General features: G+C 48.2%; 1 protein-coding gene across 1 annotated transcript in view; it reads left to right on the top strand.

The window, feature by feature from the left end:
* SCP2 (sterol carrier protein 2) overlaps window positions 1-18,364 on the top strand; it is a 99,629-nt gene that overhangs the window by 65,837 nt on the left and 15,428 nt on the right. The window contains exons 12-13 of the mRNA XM_038766078.1: window positions 7,569-7,746; window positions 14,393-14,486. Of these exons, the coding sequence (XP_038622006.1) occupies window positions 7,569-7,746; window positions 14,393-14,486 (272 nt within the window). The remainder of the gene's footprint in view (window positions 1-7,568; window positions 7,747-14,392; window positions 14,487-18,364) is intronic.

Raw genomic sequence — 18,364 nt, 5'->3', positions numbered from 1 at the left:
GTCTCTTCCCTGACCCGTACACTGTGGATCGATTCCTTCGCCTAAAGGAAATCACTTTCACAACCGTTGCCAAGAGCTTCCTCTTCGTCAAATCCAGAGCGAGGGGCCCTTCTGACCTGTCTGTTGCTTTTGACACAGCTCATCACTGTCTCCCGCTCGAGACTCTTTCAGAACTTGCTTTCAGAGGCGCCGTTCTGGACGGATTCTCCTCACGGCCGTACGATTTCATTCACCGGCTCATCTGCCGACCCTATCCCCTTCTCACCTTTCGACTGCGAACGCCCCTGCCATCCCTTTCCCTAATGCCCTGGCCTCGTAGTCCGTCGGTGAAATTGAAACCATCAGGCACCAGTTCCTTAAAATCTCCCCTACTGCTCTTCAACGATCCCCAAGCCCCCCTCTTAGACTCTCCCACTCTTCCCAGCAGCATCTCAGTGCTTTGCACACAGTAAGCGCTTAATAAATGCTATCGTGATTATTATTATTATCTCAAGAAGAGATTTCTCACCTCCTCTCCAAAGCCACTCCCTCCACCTGCGCATCCGACCCCATTTCTTCACGCCTTATTAACACACTGGCCCCGTCCCTTCTTTCCTCCTTGACCACTGTTGGCTCTCCAACGGCTTCTTGGCTTTCAGACGGCCGACGAATCCCCTATGCTCAAAAAAAAAAATACCCCCTCGACCCTCCGGTTATCACCCCATCTCCCTCATACCGTTCCTCTCCAGACGGCGCTGTCGCAAGTTCCTTTCCTCTGATTCTGGCCGTGGTGCCCTCCAATCTGGCTTCCGCCCCCGTCGTGAAAATAGCCCTCTTTAAGATAACCGGTGACCTTCCTCTCGCCAAATCTGACAGCCTCTACTGCATCCAAATCCTTCTGGACCCCCTTCTCGACATTTTCGCCAACTCTGGCTTCACCGACACTCTCCTTTCCGGGTCCTCCTATCTCTCAGACCTCTCCTTCTCAGGGGCTTTGGCCCGTTCCTCCTCCGCGCATCCCACCCTCGTGACACTCACCCCTTCTGTTCTCCGTCCGCACTCCTTGGGCGAACGGGGGACTGGAGAGGTGGTTTGGGATGTGATTAAATCAAGTGGTGATGTTTGCTGAGCTCTTCCCACGAGCCGGTTTCTGTCCCGCCCGGGGCTCCCAGGTCTAAGGGAAAGTAGTAGTAATAATAGCAATAAAAATGTCTATTAAGTGCTTATTGTGTGCAGAGTAGTGTACTAAGCACTGGGAGAGATTAGAATTAGACATGGTCCCCTGACCCTCGGAGAACAAGAATAATAATAATAATAATGATGGCATTTATTAAGCGCTTACTATGTGCAAAGCGCAGTTCTAAGCGCTGGGGAGGTTACGCCATGGGGGCTCACCGTCTTCATCCCCGTTTTCCAGATGAGGGAACTGAGGCCCAGGGAAGCGAAGTGACGTGCCCAAAGTCTCACAGGTGTCAAGTGGCGGAGCCAGGATTGGAACCCACGACCTCTGGGTCCCATGCCCGCACTCTTTCCACCGAGCCACGCTAATGATGGTATTCGTTAAGCGCTTACTATGTGCCAAGCACTGTTCTGAGCACTGGGGGACGATGATGATGATGGCATCTATTAAGCGCTTACTATGTGCAAAGCACTGTTCTAAACGCTGGGGAGGTTACAGGGTGATCAGGTTGCCCCATGGAGGGCTCACAGTCTTCATCCCCATTTTCCAGATGAGGGAACTGAGGCCCAGAGAATAAGAATAACAGGGTTATGAGGTTGTCCCACGGGGGGCTCCCCGTCTTCATCTCCATTTTACAGGCGAGGGAACCGAGGCCCAGGGAAGCGAAGTGACTTGACCAAAGTCACACAGGTGACAAGTGGCGGAATTAGAACCCACGACTTGTGGCTCCCAAGGCCGTTCTCTTTCCACCGCGATCTGACAGAGCAGCAATTAGATCCCAGGCCTTGCCTCCCAGTTCCCCCCGCTTCTTTCCAGTAGGCCATACTGGTTTAAGGCCCCCAAGGCAACTTTTCAGCATAATTTAGGATCTTACGCCTTTCACGACACTTCTTAGTTTATTCAGTTTAGTCATTTATATCTAGACTATAAATGACTATTTGTGGGAAGGGACTGGGTCTCCCAATCCTGTTGTACTGTGCCCTTCTGGTCGCTTAGAAGCGAGGCTTTGTGGAAAGAGCCCGGGCTTGGGAGTCTGACGTCACGGGTTTGAATCCCGGCTTTGCCACCTGCCAGCCGGGTGACCTTGGGCAAGTCACTCCACTTCTCTGGGTCTCAGTGACCGCACCTGTAAAATGGGGGTGAAGACTGTGAACCCCACGTGGGACACCCCAATTCCCTTGTATCTACCCCAGCGCTTAGAACAGTGCCTGGTATATAGGAAGCGCTGAACAAATACCAATATTAATATTATTAGTAGTACAGAGATGGCCGGGGCATCTTCTAGACTGTGAGCCCGCTGTTGGGTAGGGACCATCTCTCTATGTTGCCAACTTGTACTTCCCAAGCGCTTAGTACAGTGCTCTGCACACAGTAAGCGCTCAATAAATATGATTGAATGAATGAATGAATATCTGGCATATAGGAAGCGCTGAACAAATACCAATATTATTATTAGTAGTAGTACAGAGATGGCCGGGGCATCTTCTAGACTGTGAGCCCGCTGTTGGGTAGGGACCGTCTCTCTATGTTGCCAACTTGTACTTCCCAAGTGCTTAGTACAGTGCTCTGCATACAGTAAGTACTCAATAAATACGATTGAATGAATGAATACCTGGCACATAGGAAGGGCTGAACAAATACCAATATTAATATTATTAGTAGTACAGAGATGGCCGGGGCATCTTCTAGACTGTGAGCCCGCTGTTGGGTAGGGACCGTCTCTCTATGTTGCCAACTTGTACTCCCCAAGCGCTTAGTACAGTGCTCTGCACACAGTATGCGCTCAATAAATATGATTGAATGAATCTGCCCGGTACTCGGTAGAGGATTTCAACTGGATAGAAATATTTCTCCCAACTCTGTTTTGCCCGCAGTGAGCACCCCCCAAAACTGTATTACTACTATTTCCAAAGGTTTCTCCTTGGAAGACAGCATGGGTTTCCAAAAGGGGATTGGTAGGGATTGGTATCGAGATCCTGGCATTGGATCTGAAGGAGGGTGAAGAAATGGGTTTGGCACGGTGCTGAATTCCTGGTCATTCAATCGGTGGTAATTAGTGAACATTTATTAGGTGCAGAGCACAGTCTAATAGCTTGGGAGAGTACAGTAATAATAATAATAATAATAATAAATAATGATGGCATTTGTTAAGCCCTTAATATGTGCAAAGCTCGGGGGATACAAGGTGATCAGGTTGTCCCACGAGGGGCTCCCAGTCTTCATCCCCATTTGCCAGATGAGGGAACCGAGGCTCGGAGGAGTAAAGTGACTTGCCCAAGGTCACACAGCAGACACGTGGCGGAGCCGGGATTAGAACCCATGACCTCCTGACTCCCAGAATCAGCGGGCCCTGCCCATAACGAGTTCACAGGGCGATGCAGAGATTCATTCATTCAATCCTATTTATGGAGCGCTTACTGCGTGCAGGGCGCTGGACTAAGCGCTTGGGAAAGTCCAAGTCGATGTGGGGCAAAGCTGACCTGCGTAATAACGATGGCAATTATTAAGCGCTTACTATATGCCAAGCAGTGTTCTAAGCGCTGGTGGGGTTACAGGGTGATCAGGTTGTCCCATGGGGGGCTCACAGCCTTAATCCCCATTTTACAGATGGGGTGACTGAGGCCCAGAGAAGTGAAGTGACTTGCCCACAGTCCCACAGCTGACAATTGGCAGAGCCAGGGTTTGAACCCATGACCTCTGACTCCAAAGCCCGGGCTCTTTCCACTGAGCCACGCTCATCCCCGTCTGACAGATGAGGGAACTGAGGCCCAGAGGAAAAAAAAAATAATGATATTTGTTAAGTGCTTACTATGTGCAAAGCACTGTTCTAATAATAACAATAGTGATGATGACATTTATTAAGCGCTTACTATGTGCAAAGCACTGTTCTAAGCGCTGGGGAGATTACAAGGTGATTAGGTTGCCCCATGGGCAACTCACAGTCTTCATCCCCATTTTCCAGATGAGGGAACTGAGGCCAAGAGAAGAATAATAATAACAATAATAATAATGGCATTTATTAAGCGCTTACTATGTGCAAAGCACTGTTCTAAGCACTGGGGAGGTTACAAGGTGATTAGGTTGCCCCACAGGCGGCTCACAGTCTTCATCCCCATTTTCCAGATGATGGAACTGAGGCCCAGAGAATAATAATAATAATAATAATAATAACGACATTTATTAAGCACTTACTATGTGCAAAGCACTGCTCTAAGCGCTGGGGAGGTTCCAAGGTGATCAGGTTGCCCCACGGGGGGCTCACAGTCTTTGTCCCCATTTTCCAGATGAGGGAACCGAGGCCCAGAGAAGAATAATAATAGCATTCATTAAGCATTTATTACGTGCAAAGCACTGTTCTAAGCGCTGGGGAGGTTACAAGGGGATCAGATTGCCCCACGGGGGGCTCACAGTCTTCATCCCCATTTTCCAGATGAGGGAACTGAGGCCCAGAGAAGTGAAGTGACTGGCCCAAAGTCACCCAGCTGACAAGGGGCGGAGCTGGAATTTGAACCCAGGACCTCTGACTCCTAAGCCTGGGTTTGTTCCACTGAGCCCTGCTGCTTTCCTTGGATTTGCATTCATTCATTCAGTCGTATTTATTGGGCTGGGCGCTTATTGTGTGTAGAGCACTGTACTAAGCGCTTGGGAAGTCCAAGTCGGCAACACATAGAGACGGTCCCTACCCGACAGCGGGCTCACAGTCTAGAAGGGCGAGACCGACAACAAAACAAAACATGTGGATGGGTCACATTGCCAGAATAAATCGAATTAAAGCTAAGTGCACATCATTAACAAAATAAATAGAATAATAAATATGTACAGGGAAAATAGAGTAATAAATCTCTAGTAGTATTATACACTCCCCCTCACGAAGGCTGCCCTGAGCCCGGTCGGGGCCGCTGGGCCCCGATCGGGGTTGGATTGGTCCTATGGCTCAGTGGAAAGAGCCCGGGCTTTGGAGTCAGAGGTCGTGGGTTCAAATCCCGGCTCCGCCACCTGTCAGCTGGGTGACTTTGAGCAAGTCACTTCACTTCTCTGGGCCTCAGTTCCCTCATCTGTGGAATGGAGAAGCAGCGTGGCTCAGTGGAAAGAGCCTGGGCTTGGGAGTCCGAGGTCATGGGTTTGAATCCTGGCTCTGCCACGTTAGCTGTGTGACCTTGGGCAAGTCATTTCACTTTTCTGAGCCTCAGTTCCCTCATCTGTAAAGTGGGGATTAAGACTGTGAGCCCCCTGTGGGACAACCCGATCACCTTGCAACTTCCCCAGTGCTTAGAAGAGTGCTTTGCATATAGTAAGTGCTTAATAAATGCCATCATTATTATTATTATTATTATTATTATTATCATTCCCTGGGCCTCAGTTCCCTCATCTGTCAAATGGGGATGAAGACTGTGAGCCCCCTGTGGAACAACCTTGTAACCTCCCCAGCGCTTAGAACAGTGCTTTGTACATAGTAAGTGCTTAATAAATGCATTCATTATTATTATTATTCTCTGGGCCTCAGTTCCCTCATCTGTCAAATGGGGACGAAGATTGTGAGCCCCCTGTGGAATAACCTTGTAACCTCCCCAGCGCTTAGAACAGTGCTTTGTACATAGTAAGTGCTTAATAAATGCATTCATTATTATTATTATTCTCTGGGCCTCAGTTCCCTCATCTGTCAAATGGGGACGAAGATTGTGAGGCCCCCCCGTGGGACAACCCGATCACCTTGTAACCTCCCCAGTGCTTAGAACAGCGCTTAATAAATGCCATCATTATTATTATTATTATTATCATTCCCTGGGCCTCAGTTCCCTCATCTGTCAAACGGGGATGAAGACCGTGAGCCCCCCGTGGGACAACCCGATCACCTTGTAACTTCCACAGCGCATAGAACAGTGTCTTGCACCTAGTAAGCGCTTAGCAAATACCATTATCATCATTATTATCTGGGCCTCAGTTCCCTCATCTGTCAAATGGGGATGAAGACTGTGAGCTCTCCGTGGGAGGGCCTCCCCAGTGCTTAGAACAGTGCTTGGCGCCTAGTAAGTGCTTAATAATAATAATAATAATAATGATAATAATAATTTGGGTATTTGTTTAGTGCTTACTATGTGCAAAGCACGTAATAAATGCCATTATTATTATTATTATTATTATTATTATTATGGACTGTGAGCCCGTTGTTGGGTAGGGACCGTCTCTCTGTCATCATCAGTCGTATTTACTGAGCGCTTACTATGTGCAGAGCACTGTGCTAAGCGCTTGGGAAGTACAAGTTGGCAACATACAGAGACAGTCCCTACCCAACAGTGGGCTCACAGTCTAAAAGGGGGAGACAGAGAACAAAACCAAACATACTAACCAAATAAAATAAATAGAATAGGTATGTACAAGTAAAATAAATAAATAAATAGAGTAATAAATATGTACAAACCGTGGCTCAGTGGAAAGAGCACGGGCTTTGGAGTCAGAGGTCGTGGGTTCAAATCCCGGCTCTGCCACTTGTCAGCTGTGTGACGTCGGGCAAGTCACTTCACTTCTCTGGGCCTCAGTTCCCTCATCTGTAAAATGGGGGTGAAGACCGTGAGCCCCTCGTGGGGCAACGTGATTACCTTGTACCTACCCCAGCGCTTAGAACAGCGCTTTGCACATAGTAAGCGCTTAACAAACACCAACAATCAATCAATCAATCAATCAATCAATCGTATTTATTGAGCGCTTACTATGTGCAGAGCACTGTACTAAGCGCTTGGGAAGTACAAATTGGCATCACATAGAGACAGTCCCTACCCAACAGTGGGCTCACAGTCTAAAAGGGGGAGACAGAGAACTGAACCAAACATACCAACAAAATAAAATAAGTAGGATAGAAATGTACAAGTAAAATAAATAAATAAATAAATAAATAGAGTAATAAATATGTACAACCATATATACATATATACAGGTGCTGTGGGGAAGGGAAGGAGGTAAGAGGGGGGGATGGAGAGGGGGACGAGGGGGAGAGGAAAGAAGGGGCTCAGTCTGGGAAGGCCTCCTGGAGGAGGTGAGCTCTCAGCAGGGCCAACATTAATTATACATATATCCAGGCGCTGTGGGGGAGGGAAGGAGGTAAGGCGGGGTGGGGGAAGGAAGGGGCTCAGCCCGGGAAGGCCTCCTGGAGGAGGTGAGCTCTCAGTAGGGCCTCTCCATGTGGCCGGCTTGGACTTCCCAAGCGGCCTGCCCGCAGTCAGCGCTCAATCGGTAGGACCGAATGAGTGAGTGGAATGAATGAATGAATGAACGAACGGCGGGGCGGGGCGGGGCTGGGTCGATCGGGGCCGGATTGGTCGGGTCTGGATCGGGGCCGCGGCTCGGGGCGGGATGGGCCGGGTCTGTGAGCGCGGAGCGGGGCGTGGCGGCGCGTGTGTGTCCCCCCGCGCAGGCGTGGCGCAGTGCGCCGAGCTGGTGTGGCAGCTGCGGGGCCGGGCCGGGCGGCGCCAGGTGCCGGGGGCCAGCGCCGCCCTGCAGCACAACCTGGGCCTCGGGGGCGCCGTCGTCGTCACCCTCTACGCCATGGGCTTCCCCCGCCACCGCCACCACCGCGACCACCGCGACCACCGGTAAGGGAAACTGAGGCGAGGGGGGCGGGGGGCGGAGGGAGGGGGAGAGAGAGACAGAGAGCCCCCTGTCACGGCCCGCCGGCGGGGGCGGGGGGGGGGGCCGTCACTCAGTCAGTCAGTCAGTCAGTCAGACTGACCGGGGGCCTGGCGCTGCGCTGATCATACTGATAATATCGCCCTGTTGTTAGCGTGTTAGATAATAGAAGAGATTATTATAGCACAGTCGGTCAGTCAGATTGACCGTGTGCCGGGCTCTCCCCTAATACTAATAATAATATTACTCTATTGTTAGTATATTAGGTAACATATCTCAGTCAGTCAGTCAGATTGACCGTGTGCCGGGCTCTGCCCTAATAATAATAATACTACTCTGTTAGCAGATTAGGTAACGTATTATTATATCCCAGTCAGTCAGTCAGATTGACCGTGTGCCGGGCTCTGCCCTAATAATAATAATACTACTCTGTTGTTAGCAGATTAGGTAACGTATTATTATATCCCAGTCAGTCAGATTGACCGTGAGCCGGGCACTGCGCTAATAATAGTAATATTACTCTGTTGTTCACGTATTAGGTAATATAATATATTACTGTATCTCAGTCAGTCAGACTGACCGTGTGCCGGCCGCTGCGTTGATAATACTGATAATACCGCCCTATTGTCGGTATATTAGATAATATGATGGATTATTATATCAGTCAGTCAGATTGACCGTGTGCCGGGCGCTGCCTAATAATAGTAATATTACCCTATCGTTAGCATATTAGGTAATATATTACTACACCTCAGTCAGTCAGTCAGATTGACCGTGTGCCAGGGGCTGCGCTAATAATGATAATGTCACTCTATTGTTAGCGTCTTAGATAATATATTATTGTATCTCAGGCAGTCAGTCAGATAGACCGTGTGCCGGGCACTGCGCTAATAATAGTAATAATATTGCTTTGTTATTAGTGTGTTAGATAATATAATAGGTTATTATATCTCAGTCAGATTGACCGTGGGTCGGGCTCTGCACTAATAATAGTAATATTACTCTATTGCTAGCATATTAGGTAATATATTACTATGTCTCAGATTGACCATGGGCCGGGCACTGCACTAATAACAATAATATTACTCTATTGTTAGCATATTAGGTAATATATTATTATATCTCAGTCAGTCAGTCAGATTGACCGTGTGCCGGGCACTGCACTAATAATAATAATATTACTCTATTGCTAGCATATTAGATAATATAATATATTATTGTATCAGCCAGTCAGTCAGTCAGATTGACTGTGTGCCGGGCACTGCGCTAATAATAATAACGTTACTCTATTATTAGCATATTATATAATATAACATATTATTGTGTATCAGTCAGATTGACCGTATGCCGGGCACTGCACTAATGATAATAATAATATTGCTCTGTTATTGGTATGTTATATAATACAATGTGTTATGTTATATATAATGTATATGTACTATATATAATATATGTTGCCAACTTGTACTTCCCAAGCGCTTAGTACAGTGCTCTGCACACAGTAAGTGCTCAATAAATATGATTGAATGAATGAATAAATAATAATAATAATATTGCTCTATTATTAGTATACTAGATAATATAATACATTATTATATCACAGTCAGATTGACCATGTGCCAGGCACTGTGCTAATAGTAATAATAATATTGCTCCATTATTAATATATTATATAATATATTATTATATCACAGATTGACCATGTGCCGGGCACTGCACTAATAATAATAATATTACTCTTATTAGTATATTAGATAATATAATAGATTATTATATCACAGTCAGTCAGATTGACCGTGTGCCAGGCAATGCACTAATAGTAATAATAATATCACTTTATTATTAATATATCATACAATATATTATTATATGCAATTATATATTATTGTGTTATAATTATTTTATTATATATTGTATTGTATGATTATTACATTATTTATTATTAATATTACTCTATTTTACTTGTACATACTCCATTAAAAAAAGTCACTTCACTTCCCTGGGCCTCAGTTCCCTCATCTGGGAAATGGGGATGAAGACTGGGAGCCCCCCGGGGGGCAACCTGATCGCCTTGTAACCTCCCCAGCACTCAGAACAATGCTGGGCACACAGTAAGCGCTTTATAAATGCCATTATTGTTATTATTATTACAGGGTGATCAGGTTGTCCCACATGGGGCTCACAGTTTTCATCCCCATTTTCCAGATGAGGGAACTGAAGTAATACTGATGGCATTTATTAAGCGTTGTTACTATGTGCAAAGCACTGTTCTAAGTGCTGGGGGGATTCAGGGTGATCAGGTTGTCCCCCGGGGTGGGGGTGGGGGGCTCACAGACTTAATCCTCATCTTACAGATTATTATAATGATGGCATTTATTAAGTGCTTACTATATGCATAGCACTGTTCTAAATGCTGGGAGGGGGGATACAAGGTGATCAGGTTGTCCCACGGGGGGCTCACTGTCTTCATCCCCATTTTACAGATGAGGTCACTGAGGTAATAATGATGATATTTATTAAGTGCTTACTATGTGCCAAGCACTCTTCTAAGTGCTGGGGAGGATACAAGGTGATCAGGTTGTCCCACGGGGGGCTCACAGTCTTCATCCCCATTTTACAGATGAGGGAACTGAGATAATAATGATGGCATCTATTAAGCGCTTACTCTGTGCGAAGCACTGTTCTAAGCGCTGGGGGTATACAGGGTGATCAGGTGGTCCCACGGGGGGCTCACAGTCTTCATCCCCATTTTACAGATGAGGTCACTGAGGTAATAATGATGACATTTATTAAGCGCTCACTATGTGCCAAGCACTGTTCTCAGCACTGGGGGGGGGGGGGGGGGATACAGGGTGATCAGGTGGTCCCACGGGGGGCTCACAGTCTTCATTCCCATATTACAGATGAAGGAACTGAGGCAAGGAGAAGTGAAGCGACTTGCCCAAAGTCCACACAGCTGACAAGCGGCGGAGCCGGGATTAGAACCCATGACCTCTAGCTCCCAAGCCCGGCCTCTTCCCACTGAGCCCCGCCGCTTGGGAAGCAGAGAAGCAGCCTGGCCGAATGGCTTGGGAATCAGAGGTCATAGGTTGTGATAGAATGGGAAGACCACGGCCTCGGGAGTCAGTGGTCGTGGGTTCTAATTCCGGCCCCGCCACATATCAGCTGCGCAACTTCAGGCAATTCACTTCACTTCTCTGAGCCTCAGTTACCGCACCTGTCGAATGGGGATGGAGACTGTGAGCCCCCCGTGGGACACCTGAGTATGCTGTAATAATAGTATTAATACTAATGATGACATTTAAGCGCTTACTATGTGGGAAGCACTGTTCTAAGCGCTGGGGGGGGGATACAAGGTCATCAGGTTGCCCCCCGGGGGACTCACAGTCTTCACCCCCATTTGACAGAGGAGGGAACTGAGGCTCAGAGAAGTTAAGTTACTTGCACAAGGTCACACAGCTAATAAGTGGCGGAGGCGGGATTAGAACCCACGACCTCCGACCCCCAAGCCCAGGCTCCTGCCGCGGAGCCATGCCGCTTCTCTAGCAGAACCCGGGCTTGGGAGTCAGAGGTCGTGGGTTCTAATCCTGCCCTGCCACTTCATTCATTCATTCGTATTTATTGAGCGCTTACCGTGTGCAGAGCACTGTACTGAGCGCTTGGGAAGTACAAGCTGACAACATATAGGGACGGTCCCTACCCAACAGCGGGCTCGCTGTGTGACTTTGGGCATGTCACCTCACTTCTCTGGGCCTCAGTTACTGCGCCTGTAAATTGGGGATTGTGAGTCCCACGTGGGACAACCTGATCACCCTGTATCTCCCCCTGTGCTTAGCACAGTGCTTGGCACATAGTAAGTGCTTAGCGAATGCCATCATTATTGTTATTCAGCGCTTAGAACAGTGCTTTGCCCATAGTAAGTGCTTAACAAATACCATTATTATTATTATTATTTTTATTATTGTTGTTATTACAATTTGGCCACAGAGACAATCCAACAACAGTCTAGAAGGGGAGCTTGGGCTAATAATAATAAAATAGCTAAGAGAGCAGACTGCCTGCCCCAATAGGTGCTCAAGGACGGGAGTTCTGCTTGTAGCTGGGGCAGCCTTTGGAAGTCTTTCAAGGCTTTAGAGTATTTAAAAGTCTTTTAAAAATATCTGCATTTTTAAAGGCTCCTGCCACTGTGTTTGGAGAGAGCCCCTGTGTTTGGGGCTGGAGACTCTGACAATAGACCAGCTGGGAGATGAGGAGGAGAGTAGCCAGAGTCCCAAGGAGTAGGGTAGAGGAAAAACTGGTAGGACAGGGCCCTCCCAATGTGGGAGGAAAAGGATAATATCAAAGATAATATCAAGGTGTCATCCCCTGGGGCTGGAGAGGTTGAGTTTGAAAGGGATGGGAAAGGAAAGAGGAAGAGATTGGCTTAAAGACAAGTTGGGCTTGGTTGGAGCCTTTGTACGTGCTTTTTTTTTTACTGTTGTTATTAGTAATGATGGCATTTGTTAAGCGCTTACCATGTGCCAAGCACTGTTCTAAACGCTGGGGGGTTACGATGTAATCAGGTGGTCCCACGTGGGGCTCACAGTCTTAATCCCTATTTTAATAATAATAATGGCATTTATTAAGCACTTACTGCGTGCAAAGCACTGTACAGAGGAGGGAACTGGGGCCCAGAGAAGTGAAGTGACTTGACCAAAGTCACACAGCGGACGAGTGGCAGAACCCACGACTTCTGACTCCCAAGCCCGGGCTCTTTCCACTGAGCCTCGCTGCTTCTCTAATAATCATGATGGCATTTGTTAAGCGCTTACTATGTGCAAAGCACCGTTCCAAGCACTGGGGGGGTACAAGGTGATCAGGTGGGCCCACGTGGGGCTCACAGACTTAATCCCCATTTTACAGATGAGGGAACTGAGGTAATAATGATGGCATTTATTAAGCGCTTACTGTGTGCAAAGCACTGTTCTAAGCGCTGGGGAAGTTACAAGGTGATCCGGTTGTCCCATGGGCTCACAGTCGTAAGCCCCATTTTACAGATGAGGGAACCGAGGTAATAATGATGGCATTTACTAAGCGCTTACTATGTGCAAAGCACTGTTCTGAGCAGTGGGGAGGTTACAAGGTGATCGAGTAAATCACCTTGTAAATCATAAATATGATTGATGATGAGTTGTCCCACATGGGGCTCACAGACTTAATCCCCGTTTATTGATGAGGGAACTGAGGCACAGAGAAGTGAAGTGACTTGCCCAAAGTCACACAGCTGACAGGTGACGGAGCCGGGATTAGAACCCACGACCTCTCACTCCCAAGCTCGGGCTCTTCCGCAGAGCCACGCTGCTTCTCCGTAAAGTAACATAGTAAGTTAAGTGCTTACTATGCTCCCGGCGCTGTACTAAGTGCTGGGGAGATACAGACTAATCAGCTTGGACTCAGTCCGTTCCCACACATGGGGCTCGCAGTCTTAATCTCCATGTTACAGTTGAGGAAATTGAGGCAGAGAGAAGCACAGTGACTTGACCAAGGTTACCCAGCAGACAAGTGGCGGAGCGGGGATTAGAACCCAGGTCCTCTGACTCCCCAGCCCGGGCTCTTTGGGCCACGATTCCACTCAGGAAGCCCTTCTCCCCAGATTTAACACTAATGTGTTATAATTTTTTGAGCCGGGCAAGTATTTGCAGATTTAATCTGTGATACCCTTTGTGCCAGGCCTTTTAACGTGCTGAATTTCGGCTAACTGGGAGGAAGGGCGAGAAGGCTCTCAATCCTAAAGACGGTGGTTATCAGACTTTTATTTTCTAATTCATTCGTCCAGTCGTATTTAGCGAGCACGTACTGTGTGCAGAGCACTGTACTCAGCGCCTGGGAAGTACAATTTAGCAACAGAGACAGTCCCTGCCCACCACGGGCTCATAGTCTAGAAGGGGGGAAACAGACCTCAAAACGAGCAAACAGGCGATATTTGGTAAGCGCTTCCTCTGTGCTAAGCACTGGGATAGATACAGGGTAATCAAGTTGACCCACATGGGGCTCGCATTTTACAGGTAGCTGAGGCACAGAGAAGGTAAGTGACTTGCCCGCAGTCACCCAGCTGACAAGTGGCAGAGCTGAGATTAGAACCCACGACCTCTGACTCGCAAGCCCGGGCTCTAGCCACTAAACCAGTGTGAAAGGCAAGCGAAATCATCTGGTAAAAATGGTCTCAAAAGCGTAACGCATTAAAAAAGACTTGGTTTTGAGCTGTCCGGGCTTCATAACCAGACCTGTATCAGTCAATCGGATTTATGGAGTGCGTACTGTGTGCAGAGCACTGTGCAGAGCAGAGCGCTTGGGAGAGTCCAAAACAACAGAATTAGCTTTCGGTCTCTGGAGGGTGGTAACTGCGGGTGGACGGAACTGCGGGTGGGCGGCGTTTTCTTCTCTCCCCATCCCTGCCGCTGAAAAAGTTACGGCGTCCGTGGCCCTGTTGAGAAGTGGCACTTCGGAAAGCAAACCAGCGGAGGAGGAAGAAGAAGAAGAGCTACGGTTTGGGTCCCCACCCGGATTCCCACTGCCCTCCTCAGCTCCTCTGTCCGGGGAACTTAGCCGGGTGGTTTTCCTCCGGTCTTTCAGAACTCACCCCATCGAGGCCGTTCCCACCAGCTCCGCCGTCGATGGATTTAAGGCGAACCTCGTCTTTAAAGAGATTGAGAAGAAACTCAAAGAGGCAAGTAGCTGCTTCTCTCCCCTTTGACCCCGGAGGTGGCGGTGGGCTAGTCACCCCACCCCCACCCCCCGGAGAGGAGCCTAGAAATGAGTCCAACTGGTCCAGAAGGGTCACTGGCTCTGAGCCGAACCCCCTCGTCCTCTGAATTGCCTCGGTCGGGTTGCCACCTCAGAATATAGTCCGTCTGAATCTATCTGGTATTTTGGAACTCTTCTTACCCTAGTTAGTAGAACGATGATTTTATTCACCCTGCTATAGTAATAATAATGATGGCATTTAGTAAGCGCTTACTATGTGCAAAGCACTGTTCTAAGCGCTGGGGAGGTTACAGGGTGATCAGGTTGTCCCACGGGGGGCGCTCAGTGTCCCCATTTTCCAGATGAGGTAACTGAGGCCCAGGGAAATGAAGCGACTTGCCCAAAGTCACACAGCTGGCAATCGGCGGAGCCAGGATTTGAACCCGTGAACTCTGACTCCAAAGCCCGGGCTCTTTCCGCTGAGCCACGCTGCTTCTCCGAAGGCGTTTTTGAGAGCGGTTTTTCTTTTGCGACCATTAGCAACTCGGTCTCTAAAACCCTACGGTGTCCAATATTTTTAATCTGAAAAGACGTCTCGCTCAAAACTATTAACTCCTAGAGCCTAGCAACTCACTTTGCTAATCATAAAAAAAGCCTTTGAATAAATGCTCTGTCCACTTCCCACCATGAATAATTTAAAAGAAACATCTCCCCAATTATTCCCTGGGAGAATTCCCTTGTTCAGTACCGGTTCTCCCTCATACTTAGATTGTGAACCTTGGTCAGGGCGGGGACTGTGTCCAACCCGAATACCTTCTTCCCCACAACAGTGACTAGTACAGTGCTTCGCTCACAGTAAGTGCTTAAAAATCACGATTCTTATAACCCTCCTGGAACATATTTTACAACTGGATTTAAAATCGTCTAAATGTTCGTTAGAAAATCCACTGGGTGGTAAAATGACACTTTTTCTGAGGGGTTGACAGAGGCTCTCTTTAAATTTATTACCAACAATATTAGGTACTTTGGACCTTTACTACTCAAAGAATTAATCCTCTCTTTATACCTTGGGTCCGTTTTCTCATTTTGCGAATCGGCTGAATTCTTAATTGGAAAAAAAGGCTTTGTAAGCAGTTGGAAGATAACAATAATAATAATACTTATAATGGTATTTGTTAAGCGCTTACTATGTGCAAATCACTGTTCTAAGCGCTGGGGGAATACAAGGTAATCAGGTTGTCCCCCCGTGGGGCTCACCGTCTTAATCCCCATTTTACAGATGAGGGAACTGAGGCCCAGAGAAGTGAAGTGGCATGCCCAAGGTCACACAGCTGACAAGTGGCGGAGCTGGGATTCGAACCCACGACCTCTGACTCCCAAGCCCGGGTTCTTTCCAACAATCCAACGGCCTTTTATTTGCAGTGGGAGTGGAATTAGAGAACAGACTCCAAAATGTAACATCCAGCAGTAACCAAACCCATGTGGATCAGTCAGTTGAATTTACTGAGGTTTTACTGTGTGCAGAGCACTGTACTAAGCACTTGGGAAAATACAGTCCAACATTGGGACCCATTCCCCACCCACAGTGAGCTTAGAAATACTCCAAAACAGTAAAATTATTCGTGGCCCATAAATATAAGAAAGACAAGTCTTAGTCTCTTTTGCGGGTTAATAATAATAATAATGATGGTATTTGTTAAGCGCTTTGCTTAACAGTGCTTTGCCCTGCCTCGACTTCCCAACTGTAGGTGTCCCTCGGGATTCACTTCTGGGTCCTCTTCTATTCTCCATCTACACCAACTCTCTTGGAGAACTCATTCACTCCCATCACATCTCCGTGTGTGGATGATTCCCAAGTCTACATCTCCAGTCCTCATCTCTCACCCTTCCCTTCCTCCCGACCTGCAACAGACCTCTACTTGCATGTCCCACCTTCGCCTCAAACTAGCATGTCTAAAGCCGAACTCCTCGTCTTCCCACACAGACCCCGTTCTTCCCCCGACTTGCCCATCACTGTAGACGGCATCACCATCCCTCCCGTCTCCCAAGCCCACAGCGCCGGCGTTCTCCTTGACTCCTCTTTCTCATTGAACTCGCACATTCAATTCGTATTCAAGTCTGTCAGTTTGTACTTTCCAACCTGGCTAAAATCTCCCCTTTCCTTTCCATCCAAATGGCTGCCATGTTAGCCTTCCTTTCCTCTTATCCCACTCCTCCTGTGTCCCCCGACGTGCTCCCCCTCCCCAGCCCCCCAGCATGTACGTACTTATCTGTAATTTTATTTATATTAATGTCTGCTTCTCTAGACTGTAAGCTCGTCATGGGCAGGGAACGTATGTCATATTGTACTTTCCCAAGCATGTAATACAGTGCTCTGCACGCAGTAAGTGCTCAGTAAACACAACTGACTGTCAAGGGGTAATGGAGAGTCTTAGAATGTCCCACATCTCCATTTAATAATAATAATAATAAGGATGGCATTTATTAAGCGCTTACTATGTGCAAAGCGCTGTTCTAAGCACTAGGGAGGTTACAGGGTGATCAGGTTGTCCCACGGGGGGCTCACAGTCTTCATCCCCATTTTCCAGATGAGGGAACTGAGGCCCAGAGAAGTGAAGTGACTTGCCCAAGGTCACACAGCTGACAATTGGCAGAGCGGGGATTTGAACCCATGACCTCTGACTCTTTCCACTGAGCCGCGCTGCTTCTCTTATTGCCCACAGTAAGCGCTCAGTAAATACAACTGCCTGACAAGGGTAATGAAGAGTCTTAGAGTGTCCCACATCTCCATTTAATAATAATAATGGTATTTTTTAAGCACTTACTATGTGCAAAGCACTGTTCTAAGCACCGGGGAGGTTACAAGGTGATCAGGTTGTCCCACGGGGAGCTCACAGTCTTCATCCCCATTTTCCAGATGAGGGAACTGAGGCCCAGAGAAGTGACTTGACTTGCCCAAAGTCGCACAGCTGACGCTCGACATTTGAACCATCAATCATTAGTCTCCCCCTTCTTTCCTGCCCCTCCCTAACCAGAATCAGAAACGGCCCATTTGACGGGCTCCAGTCCCCGGCGTGTTTTTTTGGCCGAAGCAGCCCGCGGGCAGTGAAGTAGCCAAAACAGAGCCGCAAGAAGGGAGCGAGAAGTCAGGGGCTGTGGTTAAATCTACCAGTCTCCAGCCGTGGTCACCTCCTGCCTGTTCTCTGCCACGGGTAGCTTGGGTTTGCGGGTGAGAGGAGTAAGAGTGCGTGCACGCCTCCCATCCCACTCCCCCACCTCCCTCCCAGCCACCTCGCCTTCTTCCCTATACCTCCTGCAAGGGTTCGGGCCCGAGGGCCGGCAGCCCGTGCCCGCGCCCAGACAGCCATCTTGGAGACTTTGTCGGCCTTAATTTTTCTCCCCCGAGCCCTCGTCCCCGTCACCTCAGTTCTCTGCTCGTCTGCGTGCCGCCCAGAAACAGCGGCAGAGAGCAGAGGCAGAGGTTTCTCAGCCCTGGCCATCCGATTCTGATTTTAAACAGCCAGTCGTGATGGGCATTTTGCCCGCTGCGTGTCTGGCTGAACCTGTTTGGCTCCCCCTCGCCCCAGGAAGATTTGCCCTTCGGCCTGCAAGGAGATGGTTAGAGCTCATAAACGTGTGTCCCAACATGAGCTTGTATTTCATCGACCTTCCCTTTATTTTCTGTCTCTGTATTTTCTTCCCTTTCTCCCTCCCTCCTTCCTTGCCTTAACCACCCCCTCGTTCCCCTCTGTCTAGGATTTAAAGCTTTTGGTGACGGAAGAAGTGGACATTTAGGGAAGGACAGTTTAGTCCCCGGGGCCCTGCCGCAGGGCCACTCAGTGTGTGTGATTTACTTAAATC

Source organism: Tachyglossus aculeatus, chromosome 24 (genome assembly GCF_015852505.1).
Source record: "Tachyglossus aculeatus isolate mTacAcu1 chromosome 24, mTacAcu1.pri, whole genome shotgun sequence".
In the NCBI taxonomy this organism is placed as follows: domain Eukaryota; kingdom Metazoa; phylum Chordata; class Mammalia; order Monotremata; family Tachyglossidae; genus Tachyglossus; species Tachyglossus aculeatus.
The sequence above is the reverse complement of the archived record's forward strand: the minus strand, read 5'-3'. Positions and strand labels throughout refer to the sequence as shown.